General features: G+C 41.3%; 1 protein-coding gene across 1 annotated transcript; it reads left to right on the top strand.

Annotated features, from left to right (window-relative positions):
• The first annotated feature begins 3,385 nt into the window (after positions 1–3,385).
• On the top strand, positions 3,386–21,241 carry ppp3r1a (protein phosphatase 3, regulatory subunit B, alpha a). Its single transcript, XM_077582548.1, has 6 exons — positions 3,386–3,686; positions 12,040–12,079; positions 17,619–17,795; positions 18,157–18,216; positions 18,349–18,533; positions 19,438–21,241. The coding sequence occupies exons 1-6, from the start codon at positions 3,684–3,686 to the stop codon at positions 19,483–19,485; spliced, it is 513 nt and encodes a 170-aa protein (XP_077438674.1). The 5' UTR covers positions 3,386–3,683; the 3' UTR covers positions 19,486–21,241.
• Positions 21,242–21,502: the final 261 nt, after the last annotated feature.

Here is a 21,502-nt window from a genome sequence, read left to right as displayed (position 1 = left end):
CTTCTTTCACTTATAGAGCACATTTGGCGCATCATAAAGGGGAAGGTGCAACAAAAAAACTCCAAGACAGTTGAACAGTTAGAGAGACGCGTGTTAGACAAGAATGGGACAGCATTCCTATTTCTAAACTTGAGAAACTTGTCTCCTCAATCCCCAGACGTTTGCAGAGTTGTAAGAAGAGGGGATGCCTCACAATGTTGAAAATGGCCTTGTCCTAACTTTTTTTTAAGATTTGTTGACACCATGAAATTTAAAATCAACATAGTTTTCCCTTAAAATTATACATTTTCTCAGTTTAAACTTTTGACCTCTTCTCTATGTTGTGTAAATAAAAATACATGTCCAATAAAATTAAATAAATATGTTACATTCAACACAAGCAGAAACAGTCTTCATTGCTTTTTCCTTTTTACGATATCTAATTGACAGAGAATAAAGCCTGAGTTTATTAATGAAAACCAAAAAAAGAAGGCTTAATTCCCATAAATTTACACTTATGTATGTGAAATTTTGCCAAAATAATACATAAATTAATCAAAAAACACCTTTGCTTTACTTTTTCCATGTCTTTCAACAAAACCAAATAACATTCTTCCAAAATAAAACAAAATATTTGTCAAAATAAGTTCTTATAAAAGAACACAGCCTAGACCAGAAAAAAATTCACGTTGACATTGCCAAAATAAGTAAACCATAGTGTTCGGAGGATCCCAGCAGAAGCTACAGCATACATCAATGTTTTTCTTATACCTTTTTACGATATAATCTTTCGTAGGGTAAATGCGATGAATTATTTTAAATGAAACTTCTTTATTCTTATTTTTTTTTAATCAAATATAATTAGGCAAGTGCCAGACTTTCTTCCAAATAATATCGCCCACAAAACCAGGCCATTACGAAACGACTCGGGGCACTACGGTAATCTCTCTCTGAAAAAGCATTCTTATTTTGTTTTTACCAGAGGATTTTGAAAAACATTATTTGCCTACAAATGTATGTGTTGGAAATAACAAGGACAATCTCTGGACATCAGGCCTGAGTTGGTATTTAAAAAGCATACATACTCCAGATGGTATAGCACCAAATATTTTAGCATAATCCCCAGCCGTAACAGGAATATTATTATTCTGTCCTCAGTGTGTGTGTCCAACACAAATTGACAGATACCGAACAGTTTCCAAAATAAATGAAGAGGCTGGAGTATAGTTGTTTTGTTACTGTTGTCTTCCATTTATTCTTCTTCTTCTACTTTAAAAAAGCGATGCTTTTCTCTGGCTCAAGCAACATAGGAAGTCGTGAAAACTGTAGCCGTAGAATAGTAGCGTACACTAGCGTGTGGTTTGTGCACTGCCTACTATTAACTGGAGGTGTCATATGATCATCTACCGGAACACAGCCGGAGTAAAAAAACAAAACAAAAAAAACAATTACACAAGAACGCCTGTAGAGAGAGACAAAACACCACAAACAAGGCAGCTCCAACAGGTCATGACAATTATATTTTAACAAGAACTCTTCATAAGAAAAACAGTACCCTCCTTGGTAAACAACTGACCCACCGATATAATATTATTTGAAAACCAATTTTCTATGAAGAGAGTCTTGTGTTTATAGAGAATGTCCTTGTTATTCAATATGTAGTAATTGTGTGGTGAAAAATTGTGTTTGTAGATAAGAGACTACACTAAAAAGGACTGCCGATGAAAGTTAGCCATCTTCACAGGGGTCTTATCAACATCATAATTGCAAATTTGAAAGAAATTCAAACCACCCATACAAGAAGGTATTGAGGAATAATATTCCATATGGAGGTGGGATTTGCAAAAAATATTTCAACCAGTTTATCTTAAGTTTATTCAAGGTATAAAAATCCCAAAAATGAAGTCCACCATTTTCACATTAATTCATCACAATACGCTTTTCAAGTAATGAGTTTTGTTTTTCCACACAAAATTGAATAGCATCTTGTCAATCTCTTTCACTAACTCATCATCAAGGTAAACCGCCTTTGCGGCATATATGAGACGTAAAATTCCTTCAGCCTTAGTAAGCAATACCCTTTCTTTTAAAGAGAGATCCCTTAATAACCAAAATTTAAATCTTTTTTGAATATTATATATGATAGGTTTAAAATTTAGCGAACTTCTCTTTTTTTTAATCCTTGGTAATTACAATTTCTAGATATGATACTTGATTACCATGAAGCACAGATTTGCAACATTCCTTAATGGTCATAAGATCACATTTATTCTTATTTAAGTATAAACCAGAGGCTTTAGAGAACTTTTCAATCACCCCAAATGCAATAGGTATTTGGTTCTCATTCTTTAAAAAAAAAACAAGTGTGGTGTCATCTGCCAATTGTGTAATAACCAACTCTCTATGAATCAAGGTGATACCCCTCACCGAACTGGATTTAATGTGGTCTGCAAGAAATATTTATTTATTTATATTACATGTGATATGGAATAAAATTAACCAATAATTAAATAAATGTGTCATTATTTAAATTTTATATATATATATATAAAATTATTTCTGTATTTAGTTATTTCATGTTCCTGTGTTGCAGCGTTTAATGTTAAATATAATTGTCATGACCTGTTGGAGCTGCCTTGTTTGTGGTGTTTTGTCTCTATCTACAGGCGTTCTTGTGTATTTTTTTGTTTTGACTCCGGCTGTGTTCCGGTAGATGATCACATGACACCTCCAGTTAATAGTAGGCAGTGCACAAACCACACGCTAGTTTACGCTACTATTCTACGGCTACAGTTTTCACGACTTTCTATGTTGCTTGTGCCAGCAGTAAAAAGGCAACTGAGTTGCCAGCAGTAAAAAGGCAACTGAGTTGCCTTTTTACTGCTGGCACAAGCAACATAGAAAGTCGTGAAAACTGTAGCCGTAGAATATATATATATATATATATATATATATATATATATATATATATATATATATATATATATATATATATAATTGTTTCTCTATTTAATTAATTATTTCATGGTCACTGTGTTCCAGTCAGAAACACAAGGAAGCTACTTTAGGGAAAAAAAGTGAGAAAAATTAGTTTTCAACCTCCGAATAGGAAAAGTGTTGATTTATTTATCAAATTAATTTAATAATTCGACGTAACTTCACGTAAGACAACGTGATTTGTAACTACAGTACTGACTACGTGAGGATACGCCGTTATCTCCTTGCATGAAGTTATTCAACCAACGGTATGAAATGCTTATAGATTCCGTTTTTTATACATATCAAGTAATTTATAATTGTGTAAATACCCATACTGTATAACAAAATGTGTCTTGAGAAACAAAACAAAAAACTGTTGTTTTGAGGTTGAGCCAGTACCATCCGAGCGGAATAGACTGACTTTCCCACTGTCACTGAATGCAGCATCTCCCCTCGTCGCCCCGCCGGCTCTGCCTCCCTGAGCGTCAAAACTAGCCTCTCACGTTTCGTTCACCAGCCAAGCGGGTCGCTTTTTGATTTTCCCAAACTCGCCGGTTCTCCACTGCAGTTGAAGTTGGGGCGAAGGGAGAGCAAGACTGAAAAGAGAGTACACGAGGCTGGGTCACGCCGATACGCGACCGGCTCTAGCGGCGGCGTTTGGAGCGCTCCCGAATCCCTTTACGGTTTTCTTCACATTGTCTGGGTTTTCTCAACCGAGCAACACCATGGTAAGCGGCCCCAATTGTCTACCGTGCTTTTATTTGTCGATTTAATGCGCAATTTAATGCTTATTTGGCTTTTAAAGTCAACGTCATAACGGAGGACGCCCCCCGGAGGATCTTCCGTTTCTCGCCCACTTTGTAGCATCTCGTCCGCCTCCTGTCCGGGGAGGCGGATGGAGGGGGGCTAGTCTGTCAGCAGCCTGAAGCCTTTGGCCCACATTCGCGTCTCTTGATCTCTGTCAGGTCGTGTTGTTTATTCCTCGCCACGTCTTCGTGTCAATTAGTTTTCGTGAAACACATACACGCCTGTAAATGTCTCATTTTGAGTGTGTGCTTTCTGGTTTGTCAGTATTTACAGTTGCAATATTGTAATTTCGCAAGGAAGTAGACTAGCCACACGATATAGACAATTCAAGAATTTCTGATATTTCTGTAAAAACAAACGGCGTATTTGTATTGCTTTTGCCTGTGACTAACGTACAAACCAAGAAGATTGTTAGTAGTCATATTTCATCATGTTTTGAAATCAAAATAATCCTCACAATCAAATTATAACGATCAAAAGGCCAATGCTTTTCAATGAGTGGAGATTGTAATTTCACCGAATTAATGCTGCGTTTGAGGAAGGTGGGACGTCGGTTTGATCCCACTTGGATTGTCTCACTTCCGATCCCAAAGTGTTCAAGGCAAATGTAAACAACAAAGACGGCTGATTTTCTCAGTCTCAGTCGAAAGAATCACGTTGGGTTATGCAAAGTTTTTGTATAACTATGGTAAATCAATGTTAGATTAAATAGATACATACATAGATAAATATTTTTTTAATCGTGTAAATTATGTTTTGCCATTCAGGGTCATTGTCTCTACAAGATTCACCATTATCTGGTTTTCTCCAACCATAAACCTACAAGTTAAAAGGACTCACAATCTTCCTTAGGTGTTTGCATATTGGCTGGCTACAAGTCCAGGGTGTTAACCGCATGTCCTACATGGAGCTCTTCTCAAAAGCACAATTAATACACGTTTAGGGTCCATTTAAAAAAAAAAAAAAAAGAATGGGAGAAAAAAGGAACCTTGATCAGGGACCGCAAATAGGTGAATCCCCCTTCCAGGAAGATCAGGCTGCAATGGATTTTGAGTGGACAACATTCAGTCCATAAAGTGGTGCTATACAGTTTAACTAGAGCAATGTGAGAGTCCATTAAGCAACACGAAAACTGAAGAAAGATGCCTTTGGAGAGGTGGATTCTCCTCAAAACCCACCTCAGTCGGTCGATGCCATTGTATTGAATCCCTATGGGAGCAACATCAGATTCCGCCAGGAAAAAAAGACTGGAACATGCATCACAGACCCTGCAATGTATTTATTTGTATAATGTGTTTCTATTATGACAACCACACTTACAGCACACACTTTTGGGCGTTAACAGGTTTAATGATTGAGGATTTAACTAGAAAAATTTCCCAGTTAGTTGTATTGATAGGTTTGATGTGTAAACATGACAGCGTCCTTCTATTCAACCTACAGTACATATGACAATATGGAGTCCATACTTTGCTGTATCACAATCAAGCGCTGCTGCAGCTAATATGAAACAAGAGATACGAGCTTCATTCGCACAACCACGCAGCCCACTCAGTGTTCAGTGCATGACTGCAGTTGTGTTGGCACCAATTTTCAGTAGTGGCGGTGGTGGGCAGTGGGCTTTTTATTCACATTTGTTCATTTTCTATAGCGCTGCTCTTTATTAATTGAGCTGGTTTAATAATAAAAAAAATGTCTTTAGTGATGTTCAATCGATTAATCTGATTAATTTTAACTTTGCATCAAAGTGTATTACAAAAGGATTCCCCCCCCTGCTTGCTGTTTATTATCCAGTGATTGGTGTTCATTTCATACTTTGTATTAAAAAAAAAATGGGTGGGGGGAGGTTGATGTTATACAATGTTACTGGTTCGGCACTGTTTTCCAAAGTAAAAAGAGATGTTTGCAAATGTCTTATTTTGATTAAACACAGAAGATAATCAGTCTACTTTCTTGAAGGACTGCAGAACTCTGTAAACAATTACTGTTGATGTGCTGAAATCAGAGGATTTGGACAATAAAAAAAAAAGGCTCCAAACGATTACTCTATTATTAAAATAGTTGTCAATTAATTTAGATAAAAGGATTACTTGCAGATTAATCAATTAATTTTGACAGCTCTAATTCTCTTTGTTTTATGTTTGGTTTTACTTACTTACTTTACTCACTAGAGAAGTCAAAACGATTGCATTTTTTAAATCAGATTAATCACATTTTAGAACTTTGATTAATCGCCTAACAAAAAAGCCTTTTTTTCAACATTATTTCCCGCCAAATTTAAAGAGCACCAGGCTACGTTAATTATTTTGACATTTAATGTTATGAGGATGTCTTCAACATTTTTTGATCCACTGCACATGCTCATCCTCCTCTTTTTCTAATCAGTTAATTACTTGCATAGTTTAAAATGGGAAAAAAATGAGCCCAATATTTTGTCATGAACAAATATTCTAAATGTGATATGCAAACATGTATTAAATGCTTTACTTTAATGTATATAGTTATGTTTATTGCTCAAACACAACCTGTGCTACCTTAAACGTAGCCATCCACTGTCATGCCAAAGGATAATCTATGGTCAGAATTAATAGTGCGATTAATCTGGGTTAATTCATGATTTAATGCAATTTTTTTGTGATTAATTATTCAGTTAACGCTTTAATTTTGACATCACTACTTTCAACTTAAACGAGGAATGCCAATAGCTTGAAGCAAGACCTTAGCCTCCTTTTCAAAGATTTGTTGACTAGCTGCCAGATCTGCTGCTTGTTGGGAAGTTCGCCGGCAATATCTAAGCAGTCGTAGCTCAAATTTTTGCTTGTAAATAAGAAATAACTAACTTGAACTTCACACCCTTGGTCTTGTCCGTCCGTCTGTCCGTCTTCTTCCGCTTATCCCGGTCAGGTCGCGGGGGCAGAAGAAATAAATAAGAAATAACTTGAACTTCATACCCTTGGTCTTGGTTTTGCAAAATACAATTTCACACGAGTGGTGTTCAACTCCCCCAACTCCCGCCCCCCATTCTGTGTCATTTATACAGAATAGCAACTGTGAAAAAAGGCAGCTAAGTATCGGCTTTTCAAATAGCATATAAGGGGCTTATTTTTTAATGTGTTACATTAAGCAACGATTACATGTGTGGGTGTGGGTTTACTTGTTCCAGTAGACTATTCCGCTACATGCGTGACCCACCCCCATCTGCAGATCTATAATTGGCCATGCTTATTTGGGTTGCCAGCCAGACTCTTACATATGCAAAGCTCGTGTTGTGTTAGTGTTTATTGATTGTGAATGAAGCATAATTTATGGATTAGGCTGCACAATGCCGCCTCTCCTACTCCAACCATCTTGAACTTAATGCGTCTGAAGTGGAGTGAGTTTCTACTGCCTATTAAAGTTAGCATGTGGCTCGTTAAATCAAATGACAATCGGTAGACTGGATTTTGATTCTGATGATTTAGATGTTAAGACATTTGTTTTGAGCCTCAGGATATCTGTGCTCCATCCCCCTCTTTAGTGATCAATAAGATTGTTCTGTAATCTCATGGGTAATTCCACCTGTGTCACTTTGCTGTGCTTAAAATACTGTAACCTCTCTTAGGCTGGATTTACATTACAGGGCCAAGTGGACAATTGTGATGTAGTGCTCTTGTACTTGATTTTTAAAAATATTTTAGGTACATTTCAATAACTTTATGATTGTGTGTATATTCATAGAACACATGTAACCATATGTCAAGTTCTATTCAGCTCTAATGTCTCATATAGCTATTTGTATACCTTGTTCTACATCCCTGATGTATCACATTGACATCATATTTAATGTTCTATTAGTGCTGGGCGATTATGGGAAAATGTAACAATGAAGAATATTCTGATGGATATTGAATGTCACTTTGAATAAATACGATTATTCATTGATTTCAAAACTGAGCATTAAACTACTAACTCATCTTTAAATATAACTTGAAAAAACGTCTAAGAAACCCTCTAAAAAGAGAAAGAATGACTCAGCGACGGACACGGACGACCTAACTACTACGGAGGTCTCGGTCAGTATGCTGGAGTCCATAAATAAAAAGTTAGAGGTCCTCTCCCTAATCTGCGAGGAGGTGAAGGGATTTAAGGTAAGTATGGAATTCCTCAGCCAACAAATAAATGATCTCCAACGCAACAATGCCGAGATACACGCTACACTCGTGACTGTTTCAGCCGAGTTAGAAACCATTAAAAAGGAAAATAAAATGCTAAAAGAAACTATTCTGGATGTTCAATCCCGCAGCATGCAGGATAATTTAATATTCTTAGGTATATCCGAGAACACCTCTGACAATCCAGAGATTGAGATAAAAAAATTTATGACGACATCGTTAAAAATTCCTCAGGAGACGGTAAATAACATCTCCTTTCACCGGGTACATCGGCTTGGAGCTCGTAGGGGCAACAGACCCCGTCCTATTATCGCCAAATTTGAGCATTTTAAACAAAAAGTATTTGTTAAAAGTAAAGGACGGGAGCTTAAAGGGACCTCATTTGGAATGAATGACCAATTCCCTAGAGAGATTAATGAGCGGCGAAAGGTACTGTTTCCTATAATGAAACAAAATAGGCAGGAGGGTAAACGGACTATGATGGTCGTTGATAAACTATGCATCGATGGCCAACTATTCCGGAACCCCAACTCCACTCCCTGGCTGTTCTAATTAGCATCGATGGAACTAAACTTTGTTTGATTATTAGATGTATACATATACATATACATATAATGTATATGTGGTTATAAAACCTAAAATATGAATACTCATTATGTTTACGCTATATTATAAATATAATAATAATACATAACTATATCTAAAAGTAGATTTAAAAAAAAAAATAAAAAAATCTCGCTTGGGTTACCAGTTACTGGTGTATTATAATGTTGTTTAACTCCCCACTAACGTCCTTCACTTTCACATCCCTACCAGTTTTTTCACTGTTATATTTACTTACACATTTCCTTATATTTTACACAAATTATATAAATCACCTAACTACTTTGATTCTATCCTATAACATGCCAGTATTGACAAATGGCCTATGCAGATATTTACACAGGACTGAGCCTATATTGTTTGTATGCATAAATTAGTTCTGGTTTCCTGGAATGTTTGTGGCGCTCGCTCACAGGCAAAAAGAATAAAAACTTTAGACCATCTCTTAAAATTAAAAGCAGATATTTGCCTCCTGCAAGAAACCCACCTACAAAAATCTGAAGAAAAATTACTTATTGATAAGAATTTTAGCCAAGCATACTCTGCCCCTTATAACAGCAGACAAAGAGGAGTCTGTATACTCATACATAAGAATTTACTCTTTACTCTAAATAATACAATAACAGACCCAGAGGGCCGATACATTATTATTCAGGTAACTATATTTAATAAGATATATACACTTGGCAATTTATATGCCCCTAATAATGATGATCCGGCCTTTTTCCATGAATTTTTCTCTCAGCTGTTTGATTTAGCAGCGAACTCTACTATTATTATTGGAGGAGACTTTAACACAGTCTTAAATCCATTAATAGACCGTTCTAATAACACAACATGTATAAGGCGATTACAATCTACTAAAGTAATAGGGGAATATATGGATGATTTTGGCCTCGTCGACAGCTGGAGACTTAAAAACCCAAATAAGAAGGAATTTACCTTCTTTTCCGCTGTACACCGGTCTTTTTCAAGAATTGATTATTTTCTTACAAATAACTCTATTGCTGATAAAACTGTTACAAAAATACATCCTATTATTATTAGCGACCACGCACCAGTCTCACTTTCCCTACAAGTTGATTATACCTTTAAACCACCACCAACATGGCGTTTTAACATCTCTCTGCTAAACGATGCAGAGTTTGATAAAATTATAAGGAAAGAATGGGCAGACTTTTTGGAAATAAATGACTCTCCAGGCCTATCGCCATCTCTTCTCTGGGAAGCTGGGAAAGCAGTAATTAGAGGTAAAATTATATCATATTCATCTTATAAAAAGTGGGGGGGGGGGGGCATCGGTTGGGGTGGCCGCGGTATGGAGCAGTGCTGCGGTCGCCTGTCCGTGTGCAGGTCCCCCCCCCCATTTACTTATTTTAATGCACCACATACGCTCATTGACATGCCTGAGGGGCGGGTGGATCGGAGCAGGGGGGGATATCATTTCCCTCTGCTCCGGTTCACCTGCCCCCAATTTTAATGCACCACACACACACACTTATGTATATACATTGGGTGGGGTCACACTCACGGTTTAGGGGTAGAGTTCGCCAGTCGGCGAGCTGGCGAACTTAGTAACAGGGTTAGTTTTTCACTTAGATCGTTGGGGTGACGACCGGGGCCTCTCCCCGCTGGGCCTGGGGTTCGGGGATGCCGCCCGTCCTCCGGTGCCCCCATCTCCCCTTCTGCCCCTGGTGTTCCGTCCCTCCGCGTGGTGGGGTGGGCGCGGGTGCCCTCTCCGCTCCGCTGCCCGGCCCCCTCTTCGGCGCGGATGCCTGGGTGCGGTGTGTCCCCGGGGTCTGGGGTCGGGGGCTGGGGGGCTGTCGGTTGGTGGGGGTGGGGGCGGGGGGGTCGCGGGGGGAGCGGGGGTTGTGGGCCGGTGGGGTGCCTGGTGGGCCTGCAGTGCCCCGTCCTGCTGCGTTGGGTTGGGGGCGCGGGCCGCGTTGGGGTGGGGGGCGCGGGCCGCGTTGGGGTGGGGGGCGCGCTCCTGCTCCGGGGTTTGCTCTCCGGCCGGTGGCCCCTGCGGGGCCCGGGGGTCGTCCTTTGGCGCGGCCGCGGCCTGGGGGGCCCTGAGGTGTTGCGCTTGCTCTGTCCTGGCGGGGGTCGACGGCTCCCCTCTTTGGTGGAGATTTTCATGCATGCAAGATCCACCACACCAGCATCTATCGAGACTCAGACACAATTTGTTTCTCCCTCAGGTCATTGATTCGGTGGAGGCTGGTGTCTGTGGATCTCACTCTGCTTCGTCTGTCCTTTCTACCTTTCCTCAGTTTCTCCTTTGGGCCCTTGAGGTTTCCCTGATTTGTTGGAGTTTGGATGTCTCTGGGGTTGGTGAAGGTTAGTGGCCCGGTGGGTGGTGTCTGGTCGGTGCTGGGCTTCGCTTTTCTTTCTTTTCTTTGGTCCCCCTTCGGGTCTCCTGGCGGCCCCACGACTCTGGCTGGATTTTGAAGTGTTCGGTTTAGGTGAACGGTATGGGAATTCTTATTTATTTATTTTATTTTTTTCTCACGCACGCACGCACGCACGCACGCACGCACGCACGCACACACACGCACGCACACACGCACAAACACACATACAAAAAAAAACAAAAAAACAAAAAAAAAAGGGAGAACAATGATGATGACATTTCAAATGATCAATACTGAATCTCCCAGGAAAAAAATAAAAATAAAAAAATATATATAACTTGAAAAAACTACCAACAAATACATTAGTAACAAGTCAAATAATATGTGAGAACTATAGCAACAAAGAACAATAATAATAATTAAACAACAAAACAAAACATACCAGCTGTTGCTGCTTTGATTGCCTTGGCCTCTTAGGGGCAGTGCGCTTAGGGAGATACATATTCACATTAAGAGGAAAAAAAAATTGTGAATGAACTTTATTATTAAAAGTCGTTTTTCGCTGATTATGCCTCTGGCTATTGATATCTAGGTGTTACTGCAGCGTTTGTGTGTGAATATTAATTCTTGGAAGGAATAGCAGTCCTGGAACTCAATGCAATTTTTTTTTAATTAGCTTGTGCTTGATGTGATTTTCCATTGACTAATCTTGGAAGATGACAAATGAAGGTTAGTCTGCTGTGATTGCATGTGTCAATGTTTTGCAGCTGTTTTGCAACAGGGTTTAAGATCAGTGCTAACAGAAGAGGCAGAATGGTGACTTTCCAGCATGATTTTGCTCCAAGAGGAACAATACAATAAAGGGGATAGTTGGTGGAGGCTGCTGGGCAGTCAATCAATCTCGGTATCATCACGTTTGCCCCCTCGGTCACTCTATGTGAAGTACAGTGAGGGTTATCTTGATTTAAAAACAGTTTTGAGTTTTCCTCATTGAAATGAATTAAAATGCCATTAATCGGTTCCACCTAATGGGTGAATTATTGAATTGCGAAATTGTGTAGGATGGTGGAAAATGCTGATTTTCACAGGTAGTGTTAAAGGAACTACTTTGAACGTTTGAGTATGTACTATTGTGAATATCAATATGCTCTCGTTTGTTCTTTCATCAGGGAAATGAAGCCAGCTACCCCCTGGAAATGTGCACGCATTGTAAGTATTCCCACCACTCAAATACACACTTCAAGAAGATATTTATAGAAGACTTGCATGGTCTAGTTCATAACAGTTATCCAATTACCACAATATCGCAGCTCGGTGTCGCTGGATTGCTTCAATGTCACTGACACATTTAACACAGATGATGCGGTTGGAGCCGCGCTAAAACGGGCACAACACCTCGTGCGGTTTCAATTAGTGCCGAGGTCGTGCTACAGTGAAGACGATGCTCAAGGACTGAAAGGATGACCTCTATTATTAAATGAGTCTGACACCTCATTTGGAGACAGTATATTCTTTTATTGGATAGCAAGGACGGTAAAAACTTTGCAAAAAGTAGAAAGAAATTGGAGATACCTGTTTTGGTTGACACAAAAACCAAAAAAAACTTTGACCATTTAGGAATACATGTTTCAGCACCAAGGGAAAAACTTTGGGGGAGAAAAACCTAAATGACAACAAAAAATGGAGATGCGTGCTTTTCATATATGCAATATATATGTAGAAAACAAAGTCCAAGGTCCATTTGTGTTCTTACTGTAAACTGTGGGGAGATGGTTTACTCCAGAAACATACGTCGCAACAACGGGGGTGGGAGGGAGCGGAGGGCCGATGTGGACCAAACCATTTTCTAATCAAATTGGGTTGTGTACTGTATTTTTGTTGTATAAATATTACTTTTAAACTGGTTTATATACATACTATATAATTTTCTGTGCGTATGTAGAGGAGCACTTTTATTTAAAAAAAGAAAAAGAAAAAAGAATACCTTTCCACATAAAGTAGAGTTAGAATATGTTTATATTTTACTATTACAGTCCTTTTCTCCTTTGTATAATGTTTATTAGATTTGGTTTACTCACTGACTTTCCATGCAATTTTTAGAGCAGTAAGTACCGCTAAAACCACTGACTAGAACTCAGAGAAGGGATATGAGAGACACTCGTAGAACCAGTAAAGTCAGTTAATTGACTGCATAATAGAGCTGTCAAACGATTACATTTTTTAATCAGATTAATCACATTTTAAAATTGTGATTAATCACTATGCTTTTTATCAACATGTTTGTTTTTTTGTTTTTGGGAGAGCTCAGTATTGATCATTTGACATGTCATCATCATTGTTCTCCCTTTTTTTTTTTTTTTGTATGTGGATGTGTGTTTGTGCGTGCGTGCGTGTAAAAAAAAAAATCCCATACCGTTCACCTAAACCGAACACTTCAAAATCCAGCCAGAGTCGTGGGGCCGCCATGAGACCCGAAGAGGGACCAAAGAAAAGAAAGAAAAGCGGAGCCCAGCACCGACCAGACACCACCCACCGGGCCACTAACCAGAGTCCTTCACCAACCCCAAAGACATCTAAATTCCAACAAATCAGGGAGACCTCAAGGGCCCAAAGGAGAAACTGAGGAAAGGTAGAAAGGACAGACGAAGCAGAGTGAGATCCACAGACACCAGCCTCCACCGATTCAATGACCTGAGGGAGAAACAGATTGTGTCTGAGTTTTGATAGATGCTGGTGTGGTGGATGTGGCATGCATGAAAATCTCCACCAAAGAGGGGAGCCGTCGACCCCCGCCAGGACAGCGCAAGCGCAACACCTCAGGGCCCCCCAGGCCGTGGCAGCGCCAAAGGACGACCCCCGGGCCCAGTAGGGGCCACCGGCCGGAGAGCAAACCCAGGAGCAGGAGCGCCCCCCCACCCCAACGCGGCCCGCGCCCCCAACCCAACGCAGCAGGACGGGGCACTGCAGGCCCACCAGGCACCCCACCGGCCCACAACCCCCGCTTCCCCCACGACCCCCCGCCCCCCATCCACCCCAACCGCCCCCAGGTCCCCAAATCCCCAGACACCCCCCACCCCAGCACCCCCACCACCACCCCCCCCAACCACGCCGCCCCCGCCCCCCACCCCCACCAACCGACAGCCCCCGCCCCCCAGACCCCGGGGACACACCGCACCCAGGCATCGGCGCCGAAGAGGGGCCGGGCAGCGGAGCGGAGAGGGCATCTGCGCCTACCCCACCCCCCCACCACGCGGAGGGATGGAACACCAGAGGCAGAAGCACTGCTCCATACTGCGGCCTGCCCCAACCGATGACCCCCCCCCCCCCCCCCACAGTTGTGTGGTGCATTAAAATTGGAGGGGAGCTGCAGGGCCACCCTACCCCACTCCCCCCCAAAGTGTGTTATGTGCCCTCTATGTCTAAAATGTATTGTGCAAAACTAGTGCAGTGAGTTAAGAGGGGTGACCAGCTGGGCCCCCCCCAACCGGGCGGGGGCGGGAGGCGCACCCGCCCACCAAACGCCCACCCACCCCACCGGGACCCCGGCTCGCCCCCCGGATACTGGGGCCCGCCCGAAGTGCCCAGAGGCCCACCGGAGCGGGGCGGGCACAACACAAATCCCACACCCCCGGCCCCCGGAGCGCCGAGACCCGGGCCACGGATGGAACCCCCGGCCCAGGGGAGGGGGAGGAGGGCGGACAGGGGAGGTGGAGGGGACGGGGGAAGGAGACGACAGGAAGGGCAGGAGGCAGTGGCAGGGCCGCAGAGAGAGGGGGAGAGGAGGAGGAGGAAGGGCGACGAGGGAGAAGGGACAGGGAGGCGGAGGACGGGCGGGGAGAGGCGAAGAGGGAGAGGAAGCAAGGGGGAGGAAGGGGGAGGGGAGAGGGAACCACGGGGCACCCCGGCGGCCCACAGGCCCCGAACCACGTCGCCGGGCCCAGAGCGACGGACCGCGCCGGGGCGGCGCCGCCCCGAACACCAGGGAGAGCCCCGCAACACAGCACCCCCCACGAGACACAGGGAACAATCAAGACGCAGCCGCCACCCAGCAGCCAACAGAGGGGCAGAACCGCCCACGCCCAGCCAGAGGGGGACAGCACCTGTAGAGTTAGTCCCCTGGCATGCAGTGAATCCGAATATTAGCCCTTAGTGCCCATTGGAGGTGAATCTGCTCGATCCTGTTGGCAGCAACTGGGTTCCTGACTATTAAAACACAACCATTAGTTACAAACTGCCAAATGCAGAGACATCAATGTAAGTTATCACGATGTGGTGGCTTTCGCTAACAGGCAGAATTAAATAACCAGAATTAGGTTAAAATATTCTATACAGACGCTCCCCTACTTACGAACATTCGAGTTGCGAACAACGGTACATACGAACATTTCTGCGCGTACAGTATGTGGAAAAATGTTTGGAAAGAAATGCTGTAAGTTAGATTTTGTATTGCGCGTAGTGCTTCTTTCCGCCGCTAATACCGACGATTGGCGCTGTGAGAGCTCATTGGAGGCTGAGCAACGTGGCGAGGAGGAGGAGGAAGAAAACGCCGGTCCCCATGAAGCAGGAAATAACTTTTGAAGCCGATTCCAGCGACGACGAAGAATCTCTCATGATATAAAATCCTCCTCTTCCTCCTCCTCCATCATCTCCTTAAGCATCGAGTGCATCTTCCAAAAGTAAGTTAAACTTCATTTTATTTATCTTATTACGTACATGTACATACTGTGTGTCTCTCTCGCTCTCTCTCTCTAACATACGTAGTACAGTACAGTACTGTACGTATTCTCTCCATTTTATTAAGTTTTTTTCAGTACAAACCAATGCAGGTTACTTGTACAAGCCTTAAATATACTTATATAAACCTTCAATATACTTATATAGGCTTTAAACATAAATTATAATACAAAATATAGCACTGAAGCAACTTACGAACAAATTCACCTTACGAACGATCGTCCGGAACGTAACTCGTTCGTAAGGTGGGGAGCGTCTGTATACGTAGACCATATTTCTATGAATTTTGATATTTGTTTTTTATTGGAGGCCGATATTTTTTCCATTAAAATGTAATTTATGAGGAGGTTAGACCATTGGTCGATATTCAGAGTTTGTTTATTTTCCCAGTTAACAAGAATTGTTTTTTTTTGCGATAGTAAGGGCTACAAGTGTAGATTGAAATTGTTTATGTGGTAAGTCAGTTGTTGTTAGGTCACCTAGCAAACACAAGTTTGGAGATAAAGGTATCCTACAGTCCAAGATAGCGGAAAGTTTTTCTAAGACTTTAGTCCAGAAATACATACAGTAACCGGAGTGCATAACCATAAAGCATGAAAATAAGTGTCTGTAGTGTTTTGTAAACACTGGAGACAAATGTCGGAGTCGGAGAGTCCCATTTTCTTCATCATATATTGAGTAATGTATGTTCTATGGATAATTTTATATTGGATAAGTTGTAAATTTGTGTGTTTTGTCATTTTAAATGCATTTTCACAAACTTGAATCCAAAAGTCAGATTCCGGAGCTATAGACAAGTCTGTCTCCCATTTTAAGATGGGTAAAGACATTTTATCCGTATATGAAAGTAACTTATATATTTTTGAAAGTTTTTTTGTTGTTGTCGGAGAAAGCTTGGTAATATCTTTAGCTAAAACAGGCGGTTGGAGCATACCCTGAAGTGTTGGAATTTGTTTCTTTATCATATTTTTAACTTGCAGATAATGTAAAAAATTTCCGTTTGTTATTTTGTATTTTTGGAGCAAGGATGTATATGATATAAACATATTATCTGAGAAGAGATGGTGGAGATGTGTAATTCCTTTCTGCTCCCACACACCTAAATAAAACGATTGGTTGTTAATTCGAAAGTCGGGGTTATGCCATAGGAGAGAAAGCCCACAGGGCTCCACTTGGGCTTTTGTAATTTCTAATGCCTTCCACCAAGCAGTCAGGGTGGCGGAAATCATTGGGTTTTTAAAACAATTATGTCGCTTAATTGATGTTGTAATAAAGAGTAAATCTAGAAGTCTGAGGTTATTACAATCCTTCTGTTCTAGTTCCAGCCAACAGTTAGTATCTCTGTTGGGTTGTGCCCATAGAACGATATATTGTAGCTGGTTGGCTATATAGTAGTACATAAAATTTGGTGCCTCTAGACCACCTTTGGATTTACTTTTCTGAAGAGTAGATAGACTAATCTTTGCTTTTTTTTTATTCCAGTAAAATTTTGTAACGGCTGAGTCCAACAACTGGAACCAGTTAGCCATAGGTTTAAATGGAATCATTGAGAAAAAATAGTTTATTTTAGGTAAAACTTTCATTTTAATGGTGGCTATTGGTCCTATTATAGAAATAGGAAGATTATCAACATGTTTTTGCCTGCCAAATTTGAAGAGCACCTGTAATGTGTTAATTCTTTCTACATTTAATGTTATGAGGACGTCTTACACATTTTTTTATCCACTGCACGCTCATGTGCCATTATACCCCAAAATAATCAAATCAGACCAGAACACAGTGTGCCATCTGCATGCCACAAGTAATGTCCTTGACCTAGTTGGAAGTGGCAGCATCTTGGCTTCTATCAAGGACAATTGATTTTGCTGCCAGCATCATTGTATCATACCCCCCCACCCCACATACCCACACACACACACCTCCCCTCATGAAAACTTCATGTCAAATAAACACTGAAAGTTCCAGGAGATGGTCTGATCAAAAGTGTCTCAACTCTCCTATTTCCCCATCTCAGTCGACCCGGACGAGATCAAGCGTCTCGGAAAGCGCTTCAAGAAACTGGACCTTGACAACTCGGGCTCGCTCAGCGTGGAGGAGTTCATGTCGCTGCCTGAGTTGCAGCAGAATCCTCTCGTGCAGCGGGTCATCGACATATTTGACACGGACGGCAATGGAGAAGTGGACTTTAAAGGTTGGATACTACTACGAGTATACGACTACAAGATTTTTCAGTTTTCTGTAATGCTGGGGTTCTCAAGCTTTTTGACTAGTCTGACTCAAAGCTGTTTTATTTTTCACTGGCGTCGATCCACACCTATGTTGCAATTTGGTTAATTTCACATTTGTTCACTAATCTATTGGTCGATTTTGACAAATGATTGACCAATCAGAAGTACTGAAAATGTCTTCTTGCTCCCTGATAATGCAATGTTAATGGTTGAACAAACAAGATATTTTTGGGGTCTCGCTTGCGGATCCCTGGTTTGAGAACCACTGCCCTGCCACGATGGTATCTCATAGTAAGTCAGCTCATTGACCTTTTGCTGTCGCAGAGTTCATCGAGGGAGTATCACAGTTCAGCGTCAAAGGTGACAAGGAGCAGAAACTTCGATGTAAGTTTACAACTTTTATTGTGTTTGTCAGTTGGTGCGCAATAAACTAGTTTGCTGGAAGGGTTAACGATATTTAGATGTTCCCATTTGAGTGTCTGTGTGCTGCTTGATTTACTTTCAACACACCTGCAGTCGCATTCCGGATCTACGACATGGACAAGGACGGCTATATCTCCAACGGCGAACTGTTCCAGGTACTAAAGATGATGGTGGGCAACAACCTGAAAGACACGCAGTTGCAGCAGATCGTGGACAAAACAATCATCAACGCCGACAAGGATGGCGACGGCAGGATATCCTTTGAGGAATTCTGCGCGGTGAGATGAGCCCTCGCCAGAGATTTTATGGTGCCGGTTGTGCGGTCACAGATACTATTTTGAAGAGTTCATCTCTGAGCCCAGTTGAAGTCTGTTGCTAATCAAAACGGCAGCATCTATCTTTTTTTAAATTTAGAATTCTAATATTCCTGTTACTGATTTATATGTTCAATAAACAAAACCACTGAACGGGAGCATGTAAGCTTTTAAAAGGTGTGGGCTACACATGATGTTTCCGATGTTAACCTGAAGAAAAAAATAGACATTTAATTAAAAATAATTTTAACTGAAGTACTCCTTGACTCCAGCGGGTCCAGGAAGTGGCTGCTCAAGCGCAAACTAGAACCCAAAGAAGAGATCCCAGTCAGCTACCCTGAAGAAATTAATCTTCTTTAACTTGGACCTCATAGAATTATCATTATTGGCTCTCCAGTTGGTCCAAAATGGTGCTGCTTGAGTGTTGATGAGAACCAGGAGAAGAGATATGTTCTCTAGTAGCAGTTTCCTACCTTGATTAAATAAATATTATTCCTAAATTGGTAATCTATGAATTATTTCTGTAATCACTATGTAGCTTGTCCTTAACGCTGCTGCTGGAGTGCTCACTGGAACCAGGAGAAGAGATCAGTACTCTAGTGCCAGTTTCTTTGGTGTGACGAATAAATAGTCTTAAACTAGACCAGCCCTGAAGCTGGTCCAGAAAGCTGCTGCTTGAGTACTGATGAGAACCAAGGAAAGAGCTCACAGTACTAGTTTTGCTACCCTAATGAATAGAATCTGCTTAAAGTGGAACTCGTTGTATTTAATTAACCTATTGACTCCTAAGTTGGATCAGACTGCTGCTGCTGGAATGCTTAGTAGAACCCATAGATTGAAACTATTTCCATCACTGTCTCCTTTGCAGGTGGTGGGCGGTCTGGACATACACAAAAAGATGGTGGTGGACGTGTGAGCGCGTCCCCACCTCCCCTCTCGACCTCCCTCCAGCTGGCTTGAGTCTCCCCGCCCTGCTGAGTTCTCCTCGACGCTCGCTTCCTTACCATCTCTGACAATTTGTTTGGCAAAATCAAGAAAAACTGCTTCAGTGTTCCATCAGCGGAACGTTTTGTCTCGCTTTTCCACCACGAACAGCCTCGTTCAAGTGTTAAGTGAGGGGCGAGGACTGCCTAGCTGGTCAAAAACAAAAAAGCCTGAAGGACGAAGAAGTGACTGTAAGGTGAAGGGAGGGAATTACATCTTTGTTAGAAGTATTTATTTTTGTTTTCTTCTCATCTTTTATACATGAGAGAAGTATGTATACAGACGCTCCCCTACTTACAAACATTCGAGTTACGAACAACGGTACATACGAACATGTCTGCGCGCATGTCAAAAAATGTTCGGAAAGAGATGCTGTAAGTTAGATTTTTTATTGCGCACCTTTTTCCGAGTACTGTAGTGCTTCTTTCCGCCGCTAATACCGACGCTTCGCGCTGTGAGAGCTCACCCAGCATTGGAGGCTCAGCAACGTGTCGAGGAGGAGGAAGAAGAAGAAACGCCTGTCGCTCATAGATAAAGCCATCGCACTCTTCGAGCAGCAAGACCCAAATATTGAACGTTGCACAAAGGTTGCAAATCAATTGAATGATGCCATACAGTGCTACCGCATCATTTATGATGAAAAAAGAAGAAAACTGTGCAATCGTAGTTCGATCGCTTCTTTCGGCCAGTTTCTAGTAAATCCTCCAAGGAAGATACTCATCAACCCTCATCTTCTTCTCCGCGACCCTCAACTTCTTCCTACATTGAAGTTACGGAGGAGGAAGTAACTTTTGAAGCCCATTCCAGCGACGACGAAGAACCTCTCATGATATAAAATCCTCCTCTTCCTCCTCCTCCTCCTCCATCAAATCCTTAAGCATCGAGTACATCTTCCAAAAGTAAGTTAAACTTCATTTTATTTATCTTATTACGTACAGTGCATGTACATACTGTGTGTGTCTCTCGCTCTCTCTCTCTAACATACGTAGTACAATACTGTACGTATACTCTTTAAACATAAATTATAATACAAAATATAGCACTGAAGCAACTTACGAACAAATTCACCTTACGAACGATCGCTCGGAACGTAACTTGTTCGTAAGTTGGGGAGCGTCTGTACATTCATCCACATTTGACTTGCAGTGCAACTTACCGGTTGGGTATCTTGTGCCAAGCAAACATCCACACGCACGTTAATACTCAAAATGTATTTTCAAAATAGGTTGAGGATCCTACACATTTTTTTGCTGTTAGTTTTTGGGTATTGCTAGAACGTCCTGGAACGGAAAAGCGTTTTTTGTTTTGGTAAAATGTCTCTCCCCAAAAAATAATCTCCCCAAAAAATAATTCTGAAAATAAACTTGAGAGCAGCTTTTAGGTAATTTAAGGGTGCTTTTGTAGAGGCTAGATGGGTATGAATTGAGAAATATATGAGTTTTTCAGAAAATTTATTTTTAAAATAACTACGAAAAAACTTTAACATCTGTCAGGTAATCTTTATTTTTAATATGTTTTTGTTGTTGCTAGATGGGCCTGGAATGACAATCCCCCCTGCCCCCCATTTTTATAATTTTTTGGTTCAATTTAATTAGGATATCTTAAAATTATTATTAGAACATTTGTTGTTGCAATGTGGGCCTGGAAGGACAATAAAGGTTTGCAGAAAATGTTTTTCCAAAATACAATCATCTGTCAGATGTTTTTAATTTAAATAATGTCTTTACAGTGTAAGCAGTTTTATTTTTTTACCCACTAGACGGACGGGCCTGGAACGCGAACATTGCTTTGCCATCTCAGAATTATTATTTTTTAATAATTGTGAAAAAACACTGAAGCATCTGTTAAATATCCGTCATTTTATAGCACTTTTGCTTTCAGTTGATGGACCTGGAATGAGAAAAGTATTTTGTACGTTTTTTTGGTCAATCTCTTCAAAAGTGATTTGG

This window comes from Vanacampus margaritifer, chromosome 12 (assembly GCF_051991255.1).
Source record: "Vanacampus margaritifer isolate UIUO_Vmar chromosome 12, RoL_Vmar_1.0, whole genome shotgun sequence".
Taxonomy (NCBI): domain Eukaryota; kingdom Metazoa; phylum Chordata; class Actinopteri; order Syngnathiformes; family Syngnathidae; genus Vanacampus; species Vanacampus margaritifer.
Note: the sequence above shows the minus strand (reverse complement) of the source record. Positions and strands in the feature narration are given on the sequence as shown.